Source organism: Pseudophryne corroboree, chromosome 4 (assembly GCF_028390025.1).
Source record: "Pseudophryne corroboree isolate aPseCor3 chromosome 4, aPseCor3.hap2, whole genome shotgun sequence".
In the NCBI taxonomy this organism is placed as follows: domain Eukaryota; kingdom Metazoa; phylum Chordata; class Amphibia; order Anura; family Myobatrachidae; genus Pseudophryne; species Pseudophryne corroboree.
This window is the reverse complement of record NC_086447.1, coordinates 582,324,736-582,348,972: the sequence shown is the minus strand read 5'-3', so window position 1 is coordinate 582,348,972 and position 24,237 is coordinate 582,324,736. Positions and strand designations below refer to the sequence as shown.

The 24,237-nt window shown below is 46.4% G+C and overlaps 1 protein-coding gene across 1 annotated transcript in view; it reads left to right on the top strand.

The window, feature by feature from the left end:
- PPIL4 (peptidylprolyl isomerase like 4) overlaps positions 1-24,237 on the top strand; it is a 209,578-nt gene that overhangs the window by 98,982 nt on the left and 86,359 nt on the right. Inside the window, exons 6-7 of the mRNA XM_063917508.1 lie at positions 8,006-8,102; positions 8,366-8,482. Coding sequence (XP_063773578.1) covers positions 8,006-8,102; positions 8,366-8,482 — 214 coding nt within the window. The remainder of the gene's footprint in view (positions 1-8,005; positions 8,103-8,365; positions 8,483-24,237) is intronic.

Here is a 24,237-nt window from a genome sequence, read left to right as displayed (position 1 = left end):
ATATAATGTCGGCTACACAGGGCGGGTCATCCGCGGACGCTCCTGCATCATGCAGTGCTGTCGCCACACCAACAAAATCTGTGCATACCGACAGATGGGCGAGCACAAATGAGCCCCTTGCGGGCTCGCTGCGCCAGGATCTCCCTTCTGTGGTGGCTACAGACTTCTCATCTCATTGAGGGTTGGAGGTTTTGGATTCTGCTAATCACGGACGCAAGCCTCAAAGGTTGGGGAGCATTCACCCAGGGGGTGCAGTTTCAAAGAAGATGGTCCTTCCAATAAACATCCTGGAACTCAGGGCTGTCTACAATGCCCTTCTGCAGGCCTCATGTCTACTTCGGAATCAGGCCATTCAAGTTCAGTCGGACAATGTAACGGCGGTAACGTACATAAGCCGACAGGGCGGAACGAAAAGCAAAGCAGCAATGTCAAAGGTGTCAAGAATTCTTCTCTGGGCGTAAAAACACGCCGTGACGTTGTCGGCGGTCTTCATTCCGGGAGTAGACAAGTGGGAAGCAGACTTCCTCAGCAGACACGACCTGCACCCAAGGGAGTGGAGCCTTCACCCGGAAGTGTTAAGGTGCTTCACATGCCGGTGGGGATATCCACAAATCGACATGATAGCCTCTCGTCTCAACAAGAAGCTCAATCTGTATTGTTCCAGGTCGAGAGACCCACAGGCAGTGGCGGTAAACACTCTGACGACTCCATGGGTCTACCAGCTGGTGTACGTGTTTCCTCCACTTCCTCTGATCCCAAGAATTCTAAAAAGAATAAGAAGGGAAACAGTTCTAGCAATACTTATGTACACGGACCTTTTGGAGATGCTCCTCAAAGATACGTGGCCTCTGCCTCTACGCGAGGATCTTCTGCAACAGGGCCCGTTCGTCTATCAAGACTTACCGCGGCTACGTTTAACGGCATGGAGGTTGAACGGCTGATCCTAGCCAGGAGAGGGATTCCTGATAAGGTCATCCCGACTATGAACCAAGCCAGGAAAGGGGGTAACGTCTAAACATTACCACCGTATATGGAAGAAGTATGTCTCTTGGTATGAGAGCAGACAATATTCCGCTGTGGAATTTCATCTGGGACGTTTCCTGCTTTTTCTGCAGTCGGGAGTGGATGTGGGCCTACGCCTAGGTTCAGTCCAGATTTCGCCTTTGTCTATTTTCTTTCAGAAACAACTGGCTTCTCTCCCTGAGGTCCAGACGTTCTTGAAAGGTGTTCTGCACACCTCTGCTACTTCAAAGTCTTTGGATGTTGTGAAGTCTTTGAAGGTGTATGTAAAGAGAAAAGCTTGTCACAGAAAATCCGGCTCACTGTTCGTTCTCTATGATCCCAATAAAATTGGGTGTCCTGCTTCAAAGCAGTCTATTGCACGCTGGATCAAGCTCACGATCCCACATACTTATTCCACGGCAGGATTGCCAGTTCCAAAATCTGTACAGGCCCACTCTACTAGGTCGGTGGGTTCTTCTTGGGCGGCTGCCCAGGGTGTCTCGGCTTTACAGCTCTGCCGAGCAGCTACTTAGTCAGGTCCGAACACGTTTGCAAAGTTCTACAAGTTCGATACTTTGGCCTCTGAGGACCTTCAGTTTGGTCAATCAGTTCTGCAGGAACCTCACCACTCTCCCGCTCGGTTTGGGAGCTTTGGTACTTCCACGTGGTACTAAATGGATTCCAAGTATCCTCTCGGACGTAAGAGAAAATAGTATTTCTCTAACGTCCTAGTGGATGCTGGGGACTCCGTAAGGACCATGGGGAATAGACGGGCTCCGCAGGAGACTGGGCACTCTGAAAGATTTAGTACTACTGGTGTGCACTGGCTCCTCCCTCTATGCCCCTCCTCCAGACCCCAGTTAGAATCTGTGCCCGGAAGGAGCTGGGTGCATTTTAGTGAGCTCTCCTGAGCTTGCTATTAAGAAAGTATTTTAGTTAGGTTTTTTTTATTTTCAGAGAGCTTCTGCTGGCAACAGACTCTCTGCTACGTGGGACTGAGGGGAGAGAAGCAAACCTACTAACTGCGGCTAGGTTGCGCTTCTTAGGCTACTGGACACCATTAGCTCCAGAGGGATCGAACACAGGAACTTAACCTTGATCGTCCGGAGCCGCGCCTCCGGCCCCCTCGCAGAGCCAGAAGACAGAAGCCGGCGGGTTGAAACAAGAAGACGTCAAAATCGGCGGCAGAATCATATGAGGTAGCGCACAGCACTGCAGCTGTGCGCCATTGCTCCGACACTAACCCACACACTCCGGTCACTGTAGGGGGCAGGGCACAGGGGGGGGGCGCCCTGGGCAGCAATTGAGTACCTCCTGGCAAAAAGCAGCATATATACAGCTGGGCACTGTGATATGCATGAGCCCCCCGCCATTATTTTTACACAAAATCGCGGGGCTTCTTCCTCAGCACTCGCCAGCGCCATTTTCTCTCCACAGCTCCGCTGAGAGGAAGCTCCCCAGGCTCTCCCCTGCAGACTCACAGTAGAAAGAGGGTAAAAAGAGAGGGGGGGGCACATAAATTTAGCGCAATCATATATACAGCAGCTACTGGGTAAACACTAAGTTACTGTGTGATTCCTGGGTTATATAGCGCTGGGGTGTGTGCTGGCATACTCTCTCTCTCTGTCTCTCCAAAAGGCCTTGTGGGGGTCCTGTCCTCATATAGAGCATCCCCTGTGTGTGTGGTGTGTCGGTACGCTTGTGTCGACATGTTTGACGAGGAGTGCGATGTGGAGGCAGAGCAGGTGCAGATGAATGACGTGTCTCCGCCGACGGCGCCGACACCTGATTGGATGGATATGTGGAAGGTGTTAAATGATAATGTAAACTCCTTGCATAAAAGTTGGATAAAGCTGAAACCTTGGGACAGTCGGGGTCTCAGCCCATGCCTGATCCTACAGCGCAGAGGCCGTCAGGGTATCAGAAGCGCCCACTATCCCAAATTGTTGACACAGATATCGACACGGATTCTGACTCCAGTGTCGATGGCGATGATGCAAAATTGCAGCCTAAAATGGCTAAAGCCATCCGCTACATGATTATAGCAATGAAGGATGTATTGCACATATCAGAGGTAAACCCTGTCCCTGACAAGAGGGTTTATATGTATGGGGAGAAAAAGCAAGAGGTGACTTTTCCCCCTTCACATGAGTTAAATGAGTTATGTGAAAAAGCGTGGGATTCCCCCGATAGGGAAGTGCTGATTTCCAAAAGTTTACTTATGGCGTACCCTTTCCCGCCAACGGACAGGTTGCGCTGGGAATCCTCCCCTAGGGTAGACAAAGCTCTGACACGCTTATCTAAAAAGGTGGCCCTGCCGTCACAGGATACGGCCTCTCTAAAGGATCCTGCGGATAGGAAGCAGGAAAGTATCCTGAAGTCTGTTTATACGCATTCAGGTACTCTACTGAGGCCGGCAATTGCGTCGGCCTAGATGTGTAGTGCTGTAGCAGCATGGACAGATAATCTGTCTGAGGAACTGGATACCTTGGACAAGGATACTATTTTACTGCCCTGGGGCATATAAAAGACGCTGTCCTATATATGAGGGATGCCCAGAGGGACATTTGCCTACTGGGCTCTAGAATAAATGCAATGTCGATTTCTGCCAGAAGGGTCCTGTGGACTCTGCAATGGACAGGTGATGCCGACTCTAAAAAGCACATGGAGGTTTTACCTTACAAGGGTGAGGAATTGTTCGGGGACGGTCTCTCGGACCTAGTTTCCACAGCTACGGCTGGGAAGTCAAATTTTTTGCCATATATTCCCCCACAGCCTAAGAAAGCACCGTATTACCAAATGCAGTCCTTTCGATCACAAAAAAGCAAGAAAGTCAGAGGTGCATCCTTTCTTGCCAGAAGCAGGGGTAGAGGAAAGAAGCTGCACCATACAGCTAGTTCCCAGGAACAGAAGTCCTCCCCGGCTTCCACTAAATCCACCGCATGACGCTGGGGCTCCACAGGTGGAGCCAGGAGCGGTGGGGGTGCGTCTCCGAAATTTTAGCCACCAGTGGGTTCGCTCACAGGTGGATCTCTGGGCTATACAGATTGTGTCTCAGGGATACAAGCTGGAATTCGAAGTGATGCCCCCTCACCGTTACCTCAAATCGGCCCTGCCATCTTCCCCCATGGAAAGGGAGGTAGTGTTAGCGGCAATTCACAAGTTATATCTCCAGCAGGTGGTGGTAAAGGTTCCCCTCCTTCAACAGGGAAGGGGATACTATTCCACAATGTTTGTGGTACCGAAACCGGACGGTTCGGTCAGACCCATATTGAATTTAAAGTCCCTGAACATTTATCTGAAAAGATTCAAGTTCAAAATGGAATCGCTCAGAGCGGTCATTGCAAGCCTTGAAGAGGGGGATTTTATGGTGTCTCTGGACATCAAGGATGCTTACTTGCATGTCCCCATTTATCCACCTCATCAGGAGTACCTCAGATTTGTGGTACAGGACTGTCATTACCAATTCCAGACGTTGCCGTTTGGGCTCTCCACGGCACCGAGTATATTTACCAAGGTAATGGCAGAAATGATGGTGCTCCTTCGAAAGCAAGGAGTCACAATTATCCCATACTTGGACGATCTCCTCATAAAGGCGAGGTCCAGAGAGCAATTGCTAATCAGCGTAGCACCCTCTCAGGAAGTGTTGCAACAGCACGGCTGGATTCTGAATATCCCAAAATCGCAGCTGATTCCTACGACGCCTCTGCCCTTTCTGGGCATGATTCTGGACACCGACCAGAAGAATGTGTTTCTCCCGGCGGAGAAGGCTCAGGAGCTCGTGACTCTAGTCAGAGACCTCTTAAAACCGAAACAGGTGTCGGTGCATCACTGCACGCGAGTCCTGGGAAAGATGGTGGCATCATACGAAGCCATTCCCTTCGGCAGGTTCCATGCGAGGATTTTTCAGTGGGATCTGTTGGACAAGTGGTCCGGATCGCATCTTCAGATGCATCGGCTGATCACCCTATCCCCCAGGGCCAGGGTGTCTCTTCTGTGGTGGCCTCAGTGCTCACCTTCTCGAGGGCCGCAGGTTCGGCATACAGGACTGGGTCCTGGTGACCACGGATGCGAGCCTCCGAGGATGGGGGGCAGTCACTCAGGGAAGAAACTTCCAAGGGTTGTGGTCAAGTCAGGAGGCTTGTCTGCACATAAATATCCTGGAACTAAGGGCCATATACAACGCCCTGAGTCAAGCGGAGCCTCTGCTTCGCAACCAACCGGTGCTGATTCAGTCAGACAACATCACCGCAGTGGCTCATGTAAACCGCCAGGGCGGCACAAGAAGCAGAGTGGCGATGGCGGAAGCCACCAGGATTCTTCGTTGGGCGGAGAATCACGTGCAAGCACTGTCAGCAGTGTTCATTCCGGGAGTGGACAACTGGGAAGCAGACTTCCTCAGCAGGCACGACCTCCACCCGGGAGAGTGGGGACTTCATCAAGAAGTCTTCACGCAGATTACAAATCGATGGGAACCGCCACAGGTGGACATGATGGCATCCCGCCTCAACAAAAAGCTAAAAAGGTATTGCGCCAGGTCAAGGGACCCTCAGGCGATAGCTGTGGAGGCACTAGTGACACCGTGGGTGTTTCAGTCGGTCTATGTGTTTCCTCCCCTTCCTCTCATACCCAAGGTGCTGAGAATCGTAAGAAAAAGAGGAGTGAGAACAATACTCATTGTTCCGGATTGGCCAAGAAGGACTTGGTACCCGGAACTGCAAGAAATGCTCACAGAGGACCCATGGCCTCTGCCTCTCAGACAGGACCTGTTGCAACAGGGGCCCTGTCTGTTCCAAGACTTACCGCGGCTGCGTTTGACGGCATGGCGGTTGAACGCCGGATCCTAACGGAAAAAGGCATTCCGGATGAAGTTATTCCTACGCTAATAAAGGCTAGGAAGGACGTGACCGCAAAACACTATCACTGTATATGGCGAAAATATGTTGCCTGGTGTGAGGCCAGGATGGCCCCTACAGAGGAATTCCAGCTGGGCCGGTTCCTGCACTTCCTACAGGCGGGAGTGACTATGGGCTTGAAGTTGGGGTCCAGATTTCGGCCCTATCCATTTTCTTTCAAAAAGAACTGGCTTCTCTTCCTGAGGTTCAGACGTTTGTTAAGGGAGTGCTGCATATTCAACCCCCTTTTGTGCCACCAGTGGCACCTTGGGATCTCAACGTGGTGTTGGGTTTCCTGAAATCCCACTGGTTTGAGCCACTTAAGACCGTGGAGCTAAAGTATCTCACGTGGAAGGTGGTCATGCTATATTAGCCTTAGCTTCGGCTAGGCGTGTGTCAGAATTGGTGGCTTTGTCATGTAAAAGCCCCTATCTGGTTTTCCATGTGGACAGGGCAGAATTGCGGACTTGTCCACAATTTCTGCCGAAGGTGGTGTCATCTTTTCATTTGAACCAACCTATTGTGGTGCCTACGGCTACTAGTGACTTGGAGGATTCCAAGTTGCTTGATGTAGTCAGGGCTTTGAAGATTTATGTGGCCAGAACGGCTGGAGTCAGGAAAACTGACTCGCTGTTTATCCTGTATGCATCCAACAAGCTGGGTGCTCCTGCTTCAAAGCAAACTATTGCTCGCTGGATCTGTAACACGATTCAGCAGGCTCATTCTGTGGCTGGATTGCCGCATCCAAACTCAATAAAAGCCCATTCCACAAGGAAAGTGGGCTCTTCTTGGGCGGCTGCCCGAGGGGTCTCGGCATTACAGCTTTGCCGAGCAGCTACTTGGTCGGGTTCAAACACTTTTGCAAAATTCTACAAGTTTGATACCCTGGCTGAGGAGGACCTTGTGTTTGCCCATTCGGTGCTGCAGAGTCATCCGCACTCTCCCGCCCGTTTGGGAGCTTTGGTATAATCCCCATGGTCCTTACGGAGTCCCCAGCATCCCCTAGGACGTTAGAGAAAATAAGATTTTACTCACCAGTAAATCTATTTCTCGTAGTCCGTAGTGGATGCTGGGCGCCCGTCCCAAGTGCGGACTTTCTGCAGTACGTGTATATAGTTATTGCTTAATAAAGGGTTATGTTATGTTGGCATCCGTGGTTGGTGCTTGGTTGATTGTTCATACTGTTAACTGGGTATGTTATCACAAGCTGTACGGTGTGATTGGTGTGGCTGGTATGAGTCTTATCCTGGATTCCAAAATCCTTTCCTTGTAATGTCAGCTCTTCCGGGCACAGTTTCCTTAACTGAGGTCTGGAGGAGGGGCATAGAGGGAGGAGCCAGTGCACACCAGTAGTACTAATTCTTTCTTAGAGTGCCCTGTCTCCTGCGGAGCCCGTCTATTCCCCATGGTCCTTACGGAGTCCCCAGCATCCACTACGGACTACGAGAAATAGATTTACCGGTGAGTAAAATCTTATTTTTAATTACCTACCGGTAAATCCTTTTCTCATAGTGCATATTGGATACTGGGCGCCCGCCCGATGCTTCGTTCTTCCTGCACTGTTTCTTGGTTAAGTATTCTGGTTTGTTCAGCTGTTGCTGTTCATGTTTCACGTTTGGTTAGCATGGCTTTCCTATTGTTCTGTGTGTGCTGGTTTGTAATCTCACCAGTTTTCTTATGTATCCTTCTCTCAAAGTATGTCTGTTTCCCGAGGCACAGTTTCCTAGACTGAGTCTGGTGGGAGGGGCATAGGGGAGGAGCCAGAGCACACTATCAATTTCTTAAAGTGCCCAAGGCTCCTAGTGGACCCGTCAATACCCCATGGTACTAAATGGATTCTCAGTATCCCCTACGGACTACGAGAAAAGGATATACCGGTAGGTAATTAAAATCCTATTTTTTTCTTTTACCTGTATTAGAGTCAATTTATATATGAGTAATATATGTTGTCTACTTTGTGTAATGCACTGGGGAGGAAGCACATTACATGTCATTTGTATTGCTGTATTGGATTTTGAAAGTAACACAGAATAATGTACATTATTTCTGTTAATGTCAGTTTTTGTGTTTAGTGGTATTTTATACCTAATAATACAATATTCTTTTAGAATAAACCATACTGTGATCCTGGATGATCCATTTGATGACCCATCAGAACTGCCCATTCCTGACCGTTCCCCAGAGCCCACTAAAGAGCAGTTAGATGTAAGTATTTTATAATTATACATGTGTTCCTGGTTAGCCCATATGCAGTTTTTCTAACTCCTACAGTATATCTTCAAGTGGATTTCTTAGCTGTAATGCCATTATATCTATAAGCAGTTTATACACCCAATGTTATGGCAATATGTGTTTTCGTATATCTAGCTGTATTTTTGCTTTTTAAGGTAGGTTTTTGTTTTGTTTTTTATTTCAAATCTTAAAGATCCTTTCTTATGGTGAATCTTTGTTACTCTCTTACGACACAGAGTGGCAGGATAGGTGCAGATGAAGATATCGATGACTATAAAGGAAAATCAGCTGAAGAAATTGAAGAGCTGCTGGCTGAAAAAGAAGCCAAAACACAGTCTGTTCTTTTGGAAATGGTAATGTAACATTATTGCAGAAAACGCCTAGATAAGACTCATAATGGTTCACCTGATGTGTGTAAAGGGTATGTTACTACTTTTCAGTTAAGTGTAGATTACTGGACTGTTAGCGTATACCACCTAGTGAGTGGTCTTTTCCAAATCTTAAGAAAAGCATACAAAAAGCAAAATAACAAGTTTCATATATTAATAAACTATTTTCCCTCTAGTTGTCATATTCTTCTGTTGAAAATAGACCTTAGACTTTAGTGTCTGATTTATTGTTGTATAAGTCAAGTTCCTTGTTCCGCACCTTTTTTCAGCAGCGATGTTACACCATCAGTTTCAGTATGTACTAGGTTATGCCTAGTATTTGATCTTTATTTTTGTGTGTTAGCAGTCTTGCCTACTTTACTAGACTTTAGCAGTTTGTGAAGGGAACCAGTGCTATCAACATAGTTATTTTCTTTTTGTTTAAAACATGCATGCACGGGCAAATCAGAATAAAATTGAACAGTGCATGTCTACCTCACTTGTGTTATTTGCTAAAATAGTTCAAATGTGAAATGACCCATAAAATCACTACACAACTAGTTGATTGGCCTAGTACAGATTTGGGAAAGGGCAGTGCTGTAAGTATGGCAGTACTGCATACCGGTAAGAAATTCCCAGCCGGTAGACCATCTTGCAGGCACCGTGTCGAAGAGAAGAGCAGCATGCGCTTCTCCTCTCCTGCCTGCCCAGTCAGTTAGTGTAGACCGGTGGTTTCTCCCCCTTTGACTCCGAGTCTGGCGGCAGCGTGTATTACACGCAAACACCAGTACGTGAGCCAATCGGGAGCTACTGCTGCTGGGCCGCGAGCTCTGATTGGCTCGTGGACCGGCGCTAGAATCTTAGATACAGGACACTGCCACAGGAGGAGACCGGACTGAGGGCAGGAGAGGCATGTGCTGCGCTCTCCTCGGCAGCAGAGAGTGCAGCAGCAGGAGGAAACCACAACGGTGAGTTGCACTGCTGGGGTACATATCTGGCACTATGGGGGCATATCTGGCACTGTAGGGGAATATGTATATTCTGCACTTGGAGGGGGGGAGGGCATGTGTATCTGGTAATGTGGGGGCATATCTGGCACTGTGGGGGTATATGTGTACCTGGCACCGTGGGAGCATACCTGGCACTTTTTAAAGCCCAACATATCCTGACAGCCCTGCCTCCTTCCTCCACACCTTCCTAATATCTGTCCAACATTCATGAACTTAACTTGAGAGCTCTTTGTTATTCAGTCACAATGTCCTTTATTACATTTGAAGATGCCAACATACCTAGGATTCATACCCACTGTATGACATTGCAGTCAGACACTGTATCCATTGAGCTTATTTGTCCTTACATAGAAAGCTAGAGAATTCAAACTATTTGGAATTTTCAATTACTTCAGTTATCAATGAGTTGGATGTAACTGTCAACATTTCAAAAAGTAATTAGCAGCTCTTCCAACACACCCATGAGGTGGCTGCCTAATGTCGTTTTTTTCTTCTTCTGTGGTGTCGCTAGTAGCCCTAATCCCCAGCTTTTCTTTATGTTTAGTTATATTGTGCAATATTTTTTCCGTGCAGGGCAAATACTAGCCGCATTTGTATGTAACCCACAAATGTTAGACAGCTTTATTTTTACACTGTAATTTAGATTTCAGTTTGAACACACCCAAATCTAAATTTATCTGAACATATTACATCTGCCCATCTGCAATGCAACATGGTTTAGTGCAGTTGCTTGCTTTATTTACAAGCACGAATAAGGCCCTTTCCTTTGTGTAGTCCCACAAAGGGCCTGGACAAAAAGTGTAGGCTGTAATCTTGCCAGTTCTGATACATGTGTCACATCAGAGAAGGGAGAAAGCAGTGACTGTAATATTGATTTGGATGGTTCTGTTAGTGTAAATTTACAGATTTATATAATGTGTGTGTAGATATAGATATATATATAGATATATATATATATATGTGTATCCCTCAGAAATCACGGCACTGGAGACTGATTGTACAGAAAAGCATCGCTTGTATTATAGGTAGACGCACGTTTCGGAGCTACCGCTCCGTCCTCAATACCATACAAGATTGAATCACAGCACAAACACACATTTAAATACCTGTGAGGGTCCCCGCCGATCACCGCCGCCATCCACCTGGTAACCGTTCACGGCTGCCACGCTCGCTTCCGCTCCTGACGTCATGTTGCTATGGCGATGCACGGCTTGCGCGTAGCCAGCCTCACTGTCCACGGAGCAGGAAGCACTGGGTGCTTCAGCTTCAGACAAAGGTCCCTATAGTGCTTGCGGCTGAATCCTGGCAGGGACCTATAACAAGAACCAGTGAAAAACATTAACATAACACATAAAAACATACTAAGGGGTATATGCAATTGCGGGCGAATCGCGGCAAATTATCGCCGTTTTTTTAATTCGCCACAATTCGACAGGTGAATTCTGGCAGGTGGCTGCCGGAATTCACCATATTCAATGAAAAACGGATTCGACATTCCCGCGGGCGAAAAACGGTTGATTTGCCGGATTTTGCAGCGAATTAAAAAAACGTGAAAAACCCGGAAAAAAAATGGCGTGGGGTCCCCCCTCCAAAGCATAACCAGCCTCGGGCTCTTCGAGCTGGTCCTGGTTCTAAAAATGCGGGGAAAAATTTGACAGGGGATACCCCGTATTTTTAAAACCAGCACCGGGCTCTGCGCCTGGTGCTGGTGCAAAAAATACGGGGGACAAAAAGAGTAGGGGTCCCCCGTATTTTTTACACCAGCATCGGGCTCCACTCGCTGGACAGATAATGCCACAGCCGGGGGTCACTTTTATACAGTGCCCTGCGGCCGTGGCATTAAATATCCAACTAGTCACCCCTGGCCGGGGTACCCTGGGGGAGTGGGGACCCCTTCAATCAAGGGGTCCCCCCCCCCAGCCACCCAAGGGCCAGGGGTGAAGCCCGAGGCTGCCCCCCCCCATCCAATGGCTGCGGATGGGAGGCTGATAGCCTTGAGAAAAATGTCAGAATATTGTTTTTTCCAGTAGTACTACAAGTCCCCGCAAGCTGGTACTTGGAGAACCACAAGTACCAGCATGCGGGAGAAAAACGGGCCCGCTGGTACCTGTAGTACTACTTGGAAAAAAATACCCAAATAAAAACAGGACACACACACCGTGACAAGTACAACTTTATTACATACTGCCGACACACACATACTTACCTATGTTGACACGCCGACTGCCACAGTCTCCGACGATCCGAGGGTACCTGTGAAAAAATTATACTCACCTTCCAGCGTCCAGAGATAAATCCACGTCCAGAGTATAATCCAGGTACTTGGCAAAATAAAAAAACGCAAAAACCCGTGCCAGCGGACTAAAAGGGGTCCCATATTGACACATGAGACCCCTTTCCCCGAATGTGCCGGGACCCCACGTGACTCCTGTCACTGAGGTCCCTTCAGCCAATCAGGAAGCGTTACTACGTGGCGCTCACCTGATTGGCTGTGCGCTGTCTGTGCTGTGACAGCGCATCGCACAGCTCTCTCCATTATATTCAATGGTGGGACCTTTGCCGTCAGCGGGGGGGTTACCCGCGGTCAGCCGCTGACCGGCGGGTGACTCCACCGCTAACCGCAAAGTTCCCACTATTGAATATAATGGAGAGGCTTTGCGATGCGCTGTCTGAGCTCAGACGCGCAGAGCCAATCAGCAGAGTGCAAGGACGTTGCACTCGCTGATTGGCTGAAGAGACACTTCTGTGACAGCTGTCACGGAGAGGTCTCTGCATTCGGGGAAAGGGGTCTCATGTGTCAATATAAGACCCCTTTCAGTCCGCTGGCACGGGTTTTTGCGTTTTTTTATTTTGCCAAGTACCTGGATTATACTCTGGACGTGGATTTATCTCTGGACGCTGGAAGGTGAGTATAATTTTTTCACAGGTACCCTCGGATCGTCGGAGACTGTGGCAGTCGGCGTGTCAACTTAGGTAAGTATGTGTGTGTCGGCAGTATGTAATAAAGTTGTACTTGTCACGGTGTGTGTCCTGTTTTTATTTGGGTATTTTTTCCCCAGTAGTACTACAGGTACCAGCGGGCCCGTTTTTCTCCCGCATGCTGGTACTTGTGGTTCTCCAAGTACCAGCTTGTGGGGGAGGCTTGCTGGGACTTGTAGTACTACTGGAAAAAAACAATATTCTGACATTTTTCTCAAGGCTATCAGCCTCCCATCCGCAGCCCTTGGATGGGGGGGGACAGCCTCGGGCTTCATCCCTGGCCCTTGGGTGGCTGGGGGGGGGACCCCTTGATTGAAGGGGTCCCCACTCCCCCAGGGTACCCCGGCCAGGGGTGACTAGTTGGATATTTAATGCCACGGCCGCAGGGCACTGTATAAAAGTGACCCCCGGCTGTGGCATTATCTGTCCAGCTAGTGGAGCCCGATGCTGGTGTAAAAAATACGGGGGACCCCTACTCTTTTTGTCCCCCGTATTTTTTGCACCAGCACCAGGCGCAGAGCCCGGTGCTGGTTTTAAAAATACGGGGGATCCCCTGTCAAATTTTTCCCCTGCATTTTTAGAACCAGGACCAGCTCGAAGAGCCCGAGGCTGGTTATGCTTTGGAGGGGGGACCCCACGCCATTTTTTTCCTTGATTTTACCGTTCCAGCTATAAAAAAAAAAAAAAAAAAAATTTTTTTAAAATTTATAAATAATACTTGTGCCTCCAAAAAAGACAAACCAAGTACCTAATCCCTTCTAATATAAATTGATATGCTATTACCAAAAAAAAACACACCAAAAAAAACATGTTTTAAATTTTTTTTATTGGTTTCACCCTCCAAAGTGTGGCGGATTGAAAATGACGAATTTACTGTCTAAAAGCACTGTTGTCGAATTTCCAAACTTGAATTGAATACACTTTGGTCGAATTGCTGCACTTGTATCATTGCAGAAAAGTCAAATTTGACAAAAGTCGAATTTCAGAAAGTCGAATTTTGAAAGTCCGTTTTTTTGACGGAAAGCACTGAATTGCATTGACGATTTTTATTTTTTTTGGCGAAAAATTCCCGAAATTCGACAATTTCGGAAATTCGACCGCAATTGCATATACCCCTAAATCATTATATAAACCTTAATGACATACTACCACTAGTCTGTATAGAACACTCCAAAGATGTAATATATTAAAAAAGGAAATATTAGGGCACTGAAAGCAAATATATATTAAATTTAACTGCTATTACTGGGCCAAATTGCCGTATACAGAGGCCTACTCCCTACAACCCCTCACACTGAAAGGATGCACACCATGTCCGTGGGTAACAACCCACAAAACTGTACTATTTGAATACTATTCGAATAATACAGTTATTCAAATAGTACAGTTTCATGGGTTGTTTCCCACAGACATGGTGTGCATCCTTCCACTGATGTGTTTAGATATATTATAATATATATATATATATATATTTTTAATTGATCTTAAATAAAAAAAAAAGTAAAAAAAGGAATTAGATCACCGCTATATACTTTTGACGCTCCTGTTTGTTGTCCTTCAGATAAGTTGGTAAAAAATGTGCTGGTCATAGCACCTTGTGCTGTTCATTTTGTAGCCATAGTGTCAGGCAAGGTACATGGAAGGGATGGTGGCAGGATGATACAGCCATTTCCATTCCAACTTCAGTGTTTTATGTCATGGAGAATTCAAATGCAGTATGTGGGCGGCAGTTGGTGATGGCCATGCTTCACATCAGCATCATCTTCCCGCTGATATTACACAGTGATACATGTGGGACATCAGTGGGAAATGACATGTTAGTGCTGAGGAGTCATTACACCAAGAACAAGGGGATTTGGGGCATCTACTGAAATCATCTGTTCTGCTGCTGGACCCAGTGAGTGCAACTGTCATTGCTGCAGCCATCCCTACTTCTCCATTGGCTATCTCTGTGGCTGCTGTCGTGGCAGCTGCCAACATTATAACATTATATGGGATGTGTGTGTATATGTATGTGTGTGTATATATATATATATATATATATATATATACAGTGGGGTTTGAAAGTTTGGGCACCCCAGGCAAAAATTCATTTTAATGTGCAAAAAGAAGCCAAGGAAAGATGGAAAAATCTCCAAAAGGCATCAAATTACAGATTAGACATTCTTATAACATGTCAAAAAAAAGTTTGATTTAATTTGCATCATTTACACTTTCAAAAGAACAGAAAACAAAAAATGGCGTCTGCAAAAGTTTGGGCACCCTGCAGAGTTAATACCTTGTACTGCCCCCTTTGGCAAGTATCACAGCTTGTAAACGCTTTTTGTAGCCAGCCAAGAGTCTTTCAATTCTTGTTTGAGGTATCTTCGCCCATTCTTCCTTACAAAAGTCTTCCAGTTCTTTGAGATTCCTGGGCTGTCTGTGACGCACTGCTCTTTTAAGGTCTATCCATAGATTTTCAATTATGTTGAGGTCAGGAGATTGTGAAGGCCATTGCAAAACCTTCAGTTTATGCCTCTTTATGTAATCCACCGTGGATTTTGAGGTGTGTTTAGGATCATTATCCATTTGTAGAAGCCAGCCTCTCTTTAACTTCAGCTTTTTCACAGATGGCATCAAGTTAGCGTCCAAAATTTGCTGGAATCTTATTGAATCCATTTTTCCTTCTACTCGTGAAATGTTCCCTGTGCCACTGGCTGCAATACAACCCCAAAGCATGATTGATCCGCCCCCATGCTTAACAGTTGGACAGAGGTTCTTTTCATTAAATTCTGTGCCCTTCCTTCTCCAAACGTACCTTTGCTCATTCCGGCCAAAAAGTTCTATTTTAACCTCATCGGTCCACAGAACTTTATTCCAAAATGCATCAGGCTTGTCTATATGTTAATTTGCAAACTTCAAACGCTGATTTTTGTGGTGAGGACGTAGAAGAGGTTTTCTTCTGATGACTCTTCCATGAAGTCCATATTTGTACAAGTATCTCTTTATAGTGGAATAGTGTACCACAACTCCAGTGTCTGCCAGATCTTCCTGGAGGGATCGTGCAGTCAAACGTGGATTTTGACTTGCTGTTCTCACAATCCTGCGAGCTGTTCTGTCTGATATTTTTCTTGGTCTTCCAGATCTTGCTTTAACTTCCACTGTTCCTGATGACTGCCATTTCTTAATAACATTCCGAACAGCGGATACAGGCATCTGATAACGCTTTGCTATCTTCTTATAGCCTTCTCCTGCTTTGTGAGCGTCAACTATTCTCAGTTTCAGTGTTCTACACAACTGCTTAGAGGAACCCATGGTGCTGATTGTTGGAGCAAGGTCAGATGAGTCTGAGCTTTTAAAACCTTTGAGATTGACATCACCTGGTCTTTCCAGACGATGATTGAGAACAATCCATGACACTGCCAGGTCTCAGCTGTCCAAAGGGGGCAGTACAAGGTATTAACTCTGCAGGGTGCCCAAACTTTTGCAGACGCCATTTTTTGTTTTCTGTACTTTTGAAAGTGTAAATGATGCAAATAAAATCAAACTTTTTTTTGACATGTTATAAGAATGTCTAATCTGTGATTTGATGCCTTTTGGAGATTTTTCCATCTTTCCTTGGCTTCTTTTTGCACATTAAAAGGAATTTTTGCCTGGGGTGCCCAAACTTTCAATCCCCACTGTGTATATATAATGTGTGTGTGTATGGTCCCCATATTATATGTGTGTATGTGTATATATAATGTGTGTGTGTGTGTGTGTATGGTCCCCATATTATATATTAGCACAGAAAAGTTATATTACCATGTGCAGAGTTAATCCAATATGCATGCTAGTAGAGTAATCTGTGATGCAGCACCCCTCCATTCTCCATTCCTCAATGTAATGATAAGGCTAACTATTTATCTTATAACATTCACAATAAATGGGTAAGAGACTCAGTACGCAATTGGCGTATGGGGTACCGTAAGGGTACGCACTTAGCGTAGCATACGCTCGGCCGTGATCGAGACGCACATGCGACACGCTCGCTCACAGCTTAATGCGTGGTGTCGAGCACGCTATAGGCGGCCGACTACCGTAATGCTACGCTACCAGCGTAGCGGACGCTCGAGTCCACGAGGAGAACACGAGCGGCGCAGACGCTCACGGGATGACAATCAGTAAACCTTGAATGTAACACACAGAAAGGATACTCTTATACTGTAAACCTTGTACTGAAATACTGTAGCAATGTAACGCTGCTTAACCTGGTTAATGCTAAAGCTGCTTGAGCGTTTGAGACGCTCCTATTACCTTCTGCAATATAATAAACACACGATACCTTGCTAAGGTTCCAACACCTTTACTAACAAGCTTTTAGTTATATTGAAAAGGGGAAACAGTTTACAAGTCATACACTACAAGCTAACATATCATTCTAACAGAATATCTAGACAGAAATATACAATAGCGTCACAATCTTATACTATAACAGAGAGAGAGAGTATGGCCAATACAAACAGAGAACAAGTTGGTTACAGAGAATTACTTACACACACTGGGAACGATCGCTGCGCAGCTTCTGGTACCAGCTCCAAGTTAGTCAAGATGAAAACCGTTTGTGGAGAGTGAGAGAGCTGCCCAGGCTGGCTGATCTTATATACACTGAGTACAGTACACTACAAAGGGACCTATAATCTCATTGTTCATTGGACACAGGAATGTCTCCTCGCATCATAACAAAAGGTCATAGGTTAGTTTGAACAGGTGGGCTGCGACTATATCAAACTGCTCAGGTGGGAGGGAATCTGAAGATTCCCGCCGCATGGGTAATGAATCGCAAATATAGTAAATGTCCAGAAAATACTAATGGCCATAACTATACGCAGGAGCGATTAATCTTTACCTAACCAGCACCGGATTGTTTCTAATAAAATGTTCTTTAGTTAGGTACCAGACACAGCTGCTCAAACCCTGTCTGACCCTTCGTACCATACAAAGAGGAATTCCTCTGTCCAGCGACCATTTACATTAAACAAACTTACAGTCATTATTAAGGGGAACATTATCTATAAAACATACTATTTGGTTTTATTTAACGATTGAGTCGCCCGCTAGACGCACACGAACTCTACCGTAAATGCACATACCACGCGCTCGAGCGCATGGCCGAGGGGGCGCCATCACGCGGCTGCGAGTATCCGCACGCACGGGAGAGAGTGTGCACGTGCAGCAGGCACGCGCATGGGGTGGATATATGGCAACGTGTAGCATGATATTTTTCCGACTTTGGCAGTCATCACTAACTGCCACTTCCTAAAACAGTTCAAAAAAGAAAAATATATGTCATAATGTAAATACCATCTTATGATTGGGTAAAGGGAGGAGAGAGGAAGGTGGGAAAAAGGTATGACCTAGTGAGATAGTAGAAGCATGTGTGTATGAATCCATGTTTGAGGGGTCATGTATCATCGTGCCGTACGTGTTTTAAATCAAGCTTCGAGGTATTGCGAAGTATACATTTGAATTCCTTCTTATCCCGTATCAAGGATCTGTGGATGGGCTGTCAAACTTTACCGAGCTCTTTTCGGCTTTTAGTTGTAACAAAATGGGGGAGCACATTTTAGTTGATGATACATGAATAGGGGGATATGTGAGTGCTGATATCTGTGCCTATATTCCCTATTGACTATGTGTGTCATTACCTGAAGGTTGTAGAAATGAAGATAAGAAGCAATTATGGTAAATGCAGTCATAAACTATGTGAGTTTAATATACATTTGCCGATTGAGGTCTTGTCTTGTCTCGATGTACATGTTGACTGTAGTCTCCTGATGCTTTTGCTATAAATGACGGCAAAAGTTTTTCCATTGTCCAGAAAGTAAGTCACTAAAATATTTGGGCTATCGTAAAATTTAAAGTCACTAGGGAAAATGGGGCTTGTAGCATAGTTCATCAATGGTCTGTATAAAAGAGGTTGTCAAATTCTTCTTCCAAGTGGATGTCTTTGTACCTTGGAGGAAAACAAAGGATAAACGGGTGAAAGAAACGGACCGTGGAATCACATTTTCATCACAACATTGTCTCTATCGTTGGGTCATACATCAAATTAGTTGTTGTTAGTACAGTGTCTTTGCTCCTTAGACTCATCACCCTGGTATTACTTTTACGCTTCGCTAAAACCCGAACGTATCTAAATATCAGGCCAACCAATATGGCGACTCCCAGAATACACACAAGAAATTTCCCTACATCCATAATAATTCCTTGGGCCCATTCTCCTAAGCCCGAGAACCAATTTCGTGGGTTCAACCATGACACCCAACTGGTCAGCTCATTACCCACAGCAGCGAGTGTGAGATTGTGTTTCCTTCGAAACTCCCATTTTAATTGTAAAATGTCGTCCATCTTTTGGTCTATGACCTCGGCTCTGTCCTCCGTGCTGTTTGTAATGTACGTGCAGCACTTTATTCCATATTGAGTTGCTAGGGTAACACAATACCCGCCTGTCACAGCTGTGAGGTAATTGAGAATCATCCTATGCTGAACCAGTTCTGTTTTGTAGGCTTGTAACTCTTTCCCAGTGTACCTGAATGTGTCGTCATACATTTCGGTGATATTGTCTAATAAATTTGCAAGCGCAGATATATATTTGTAATTTATCACTCCTCTGGCGGTACGAGTGATATCTAACGCGAGTAGGAATTGAATCCCGGTGGATTCATGGATCAGATCAGAGGCTGAATGCTCTGTCCTCTCTATCAGGTGCCGTTTAACGACGTAATGAGTGTGAGTATAAGGAGCTTGGGCACTGCGGTGAATATCTTTAATTTTGTTATGGGTTACAGTCATTACTTCAGGCAGTACTTTTCCAATATAGCACAATCCCTCTGAGTTTGGGGCAAGCCACTTATACGCCTTCCTCCCGCATATGAAATATGCATCATCGGGGAGAACATATGGGACGGAGTATGACATTATCATGTTACAAATTTTCCATGTGAAATCTCCTAACCCTAATTCTCCCATCTGTTTAGTACACGTATCAGTTTGTACGATCTGTGCACAGTATTCTGGTGATACTTCTCCAACTCGCATGGTCCTACTTCCTAAGGTGTACCTATACTGGAAAAATTTCCTATGGTCGGCTATCTGGCGTATAAGTTTTGTGTCTATGGGCATTCTGTCGGGTCTGTATGAAAAGGTCATGGTTTGATTACTCCATGACACTTCCCAATTTCCCGGCTTTCGGGGATTGGAATGTTAAAGCATACTAAGGACCTATCCACATGATATTGGTGGAGCTTCAAACTAGGAGGACTAGAGATATTAAACCTCTTGTCCACCGGCCTCCCACCACTTAGCTCAAGTACCTCTCCTACAGTTAAAGGGAATGGTACTAGTCCTGATTTGCTATGGCCTTGAGGTACTTGAGAGCATACCCAACAGTCTGTCTGATTTAACACTTTACCCACTAAGGAGTGATAGTCACTCAATGGATGCCGGTCCATGTGGACATTAAAACTGGACTGACATTTCTTTATGCACCCATCCTCAACTATATTGTCACAATGCCTACAGATGCAGTTCTCTTCAGCTAACAATCCTTCACAATTCCTTCTATTGTCAATGCTACCAGATCGTTTTCTGATACTCGCCTTTACTCAGTGATTATGTTGTTCTTGGAAATCTACGCCTGCATCCTGGTCATCAGAACCCATCCCGATCCTTTCTCGACCTCCATGGTACTCTCACCGAAACAGACTGCTCTGGTCAACATCATGGTCAACAGGAAAATCCGGATCACAGTCTCTTGGGGCAAGTCCATCTTAGAGGAGTAAAAGGAGAAAAATAAGAGGGGGGAAAGGAAATAGGAGGGAGGTGGGAACTGGAGAAAATAACAAATGGGAAAAAGAAATCTGGCTCGACAAGCTTCCGGTCTTGTTATTCTCAGCGCTCAGGTGTCGTCTCAATCCTCCCTGAACAGACACTCTAGTGATACAACCTCTACCGTCTGTTCTTTATCACGGGACCTCTCTGGGTCAGTGACCTTTTTACAATGAGACGAATGGACCCAAGTCTCTCTCTCTGCAACCTTCAAAGCAGTTGTGCTGGTCAATAAGACTTGATATGGTCCTTCCCATCTGTCAATAAGGCAACCTGAGCGTAGAAAATTCCGTATCATTACATAATCCCCAGGTTCAATGTCATGACAATTACTGTCTGGCAAATCAGGAATCACCAACTTTAGATTATCATTCTGATTCCTCAATTGCTTACTCCTCTTAACCAAGTACTTTACAGTTACTTCATTGTTACATTTCAAATCATCCTGGGGGTTAATCATAACATGGGGTTGTCGACCAAACAGAATTTCAAAAGGAGACAGATTAAGAGGGGACCTGGGAGTGGTTCTGATGCTGTATAATACAATTGGCAAAGCTTCGGGCCATAACAGTCCTGTTTCAATTATTACCTTGCTCAATTTATTTTTAATAGTGCTGTTAACTATTTCCACCTTCGCACTCGCCTGGGGGCGGTACGGAGTGTGCAGCTTACTTTCTCTGACGTCCTAGTGGATGCTGGGACTTCCGTAAGGACCATGGGGAATAGCGGCTCCGGCGGAGACTGGGCACAAAAGTAAAAGCTTTAGACTAGCTGGTGTGCACTGGCTCCTCCCCCTATGACCCTCCTCCAAGCCTCAGTTAGATTTTTGTGCCCGAACGAGAAGGGTGCATGCTAGGTGGCTCTCCTGAGCTGCTTAGAAGTAAAAGTTTAAATAGGTTTTTTATTTTCAGTGAGTCCTGCTGGCAACAGGCTCACTGCATCGTGGGACTAAGGGGAGAAGAAGCGAACTCACCTGCGTGCAGAGTGGATTGGGCTTCTTGGCTACTGGACATTAGCTCCAGAGGGACGATCACAGGTTCAGCCTGGATGGGTCCCGGAGCCGCGCCGCCGGCCCCTTACAGAGCCAGAAGAGCGAAGAGGTCCGGAGAAATCGGCGGCAGAAGACGTTCCTGTCTTCAGATAAGGTAGCGCACAGCACTGCAGCTGTGCGCCATTGCTCTCAGCACACTTCACACTCCGGTCACTGAGGGTGCAGGGCGCTGGGGGGGAGCGCCCTGAGACGCAATAAAACACTATAAAAACCTTATATGGCTAAAGAAATGCATCACATATAGCTCCTGGGCTATATGGATGCATTTAACCCCTGCCAGTTTTCCTGAAAAAAGCGGGAGAAAAGGCCGCCGTGAAGGGGGCGGAGCCTTTCTCCTCAGCACACAAGCGCCATTTTCTTTCACAGCTCCGCTGGAAGGACGGCTCCCTGACTCTCCCCTGCAGTCCTGCTACAAGAATCAGGGTAAAAGAAGAGAGGGGGGGCACTATTGGCAGCTAATATAAAACAGCAGCTATAAAGGGAGAAACACTTACATAAGGTTATCCCTGTATATATATATAGCGCTCTGGTGTGTGCTGGCAAACTCTCCCTCTGTCTCCCCAAAGGGCTCGTGGGGTCCTGTCCTCTTTCAGAGCATTCCCTGTGTGTGTGCTGGGTGTCGGTACGATTGTGTCGACATGTATGAGGAGGAAAATTATGTGGAAGCAGAGCAATTGCCTGTGTTAGTGATGTCACCCCCTAGGGAGTCGACACCTGACTGGATGGTCGTATTTAAAGAATTACGTGACAATGTCAGCACTTTTCAAAAAACTGTTGACGACATGAGACAGCCGGCAAATCAATTAGTGCCTGTTCAGGCGTCTCAGACACCGTCAGGGGCGCTAAAACGCCCGTTACCTCAGATAGTCGACACAGACCCAGACACGGATACTGAATCCAGTGTCGACGGTGAGGAGACAAACGTAATGTCCAGTAGGGCCACACGTTACATGATCACGGCAATGAAGGAGGCATTGAATATTTCTGACACTACAAGTACCACAAAAAAGGGTATTATGTGGGGTGTGAAAAAACTACCAGTAGTTTTTCCTGAATCAGATGAATTAAATGAATACCCTTTCCCGCCAGAGGTTAGGGCACGTTGGGAAACACCTCCTAGGGTAGATAAGGCGCTCACACGCTTATCAAAACAAGTGGCGTTACCGTCTCCCGATACGGCCGCCCTTAAGGAACCAGCTGATAGAAGGCTGGAAAATATCCTAAAAGGTATATACACACATACTGGTGTTATACTGCGACCAGCTATCGCCTCAGCCTGGATGTGCAGCGCTGGAGTGGCTTGGTCGGATTCCCTGACTGAAAATATTGATACCCTGGATAGGGACAGTATATTATTAACTATAGAGCATTTAAAGGATGCATTACTATATATGCGAGATGCACAGAAGGATATTTGCACCCTGGCATCTAGAGTGAGTGCGATGTCCATTTCTGCCAGAAGAGCGTTATGGACACGACAGTGGTCAGGTGATGCGGATTCCAAACGACATATGGAAGTATTGCCGTATAAAGGGGAGGAGTTATTTGGGGTCGGTCTATCGGACCTGGTGGCCACGGCAACGGCTGTAAAATCCACCTTTTTACCCCAGGTCACCTCTCAGCAGAAAAAGACACCGTCTTTTCAAACTCAGTCCTTTCGTCCCCATAAGGGCAAGCGGGCAAAAGGCCACTCATTTCTGCCCCGGGGCAGAGGAAGGGGAAAAAGACTGCACCAGGCAGCCTCTTCCCAGGAGCAGAAGCCCTCCCCCGCGTCTGCCAAGTCTTCAGCATGACGCTGGGGCTCTACAAGCGGACTCGGGCACGGTGGGGGGCCGTCTCAAGAATTTCAGCGCGCAGTGGGCTCACTCGCAAGTGGACCCCTGGATCCTGCAGGTAGTATCACAGGGGTACAAATTGGAATTCGAGACGTCTCCCCCTCGCCGGTTCCTGAAGTCTGCTCTACAAACGTCTCCCTCCGACAGGGAGGCGGTAGTGGAAGCTATTCACAAGCTGTATTCCCAGCAGGTGGTAATCAAGGTACCTCTCCTACAACAGGGAAAGGGGTATTATTCCACGCTGTTTGTGGTACCGGAGCCGGACGGCTCGGTGAGACCAATTTTAAATCTAAAATCCTTGAACACTTACATAAAAAGGTTCAAATTCAAGATGGAGTCACTCAGAGCAGTGATAGCGAACCTGGAAGAAGGGGACTATATGGTATCTCTAGACATCAAAGATGCTTATCTCCATGTCCCAATCTACCCTTCTCACCAAGGGTACCTCAGGTTTGTGGTACAAAACTGTCATTATCAGTTTCAGACGCTGCCGTTTGGATTGTCCACGGCACCACGGGTCTTTACCAAGGTAATGGCCGAAATGATGATTCTTCTTCGAAGAAAAGGCGTCTTAATTATCCCTTACTTGGACGATCTCCTGATAAGGGCAAGGTCCAGGGAACAGTTAGAGGTCGGAGTAGCACTATCTCAGGTAGTGCTACGTCAGCACGGATGGATCCTAAATATCCCAAAATCACAGCTGATTCCAACAACACGTCTACTGTTCCTAGGGATGATTCTGGACACAGTCCAGAAAAAGGTGTTTCTCCCGGAGGAGAAGGCCAGGGAGTTATCCGAGCTAGTCAGGAAACTCCTAAAACCAGGCCAAGTGTCAGTGCATCAATGCACGAGAGTCCTGGGAAAAATGGTGGCTTCTTACGAAGCGATTCCATTCGGAAGATTCCATGCAAGAACTTTTCAGTGGGATCTGCTGGACACATGGTCCGGATCGCATCTTCAGACGCATCAGCGGATAACCCTATCTCCAAGGACAAGGGTGTCTCTCCTGTGGTGGTT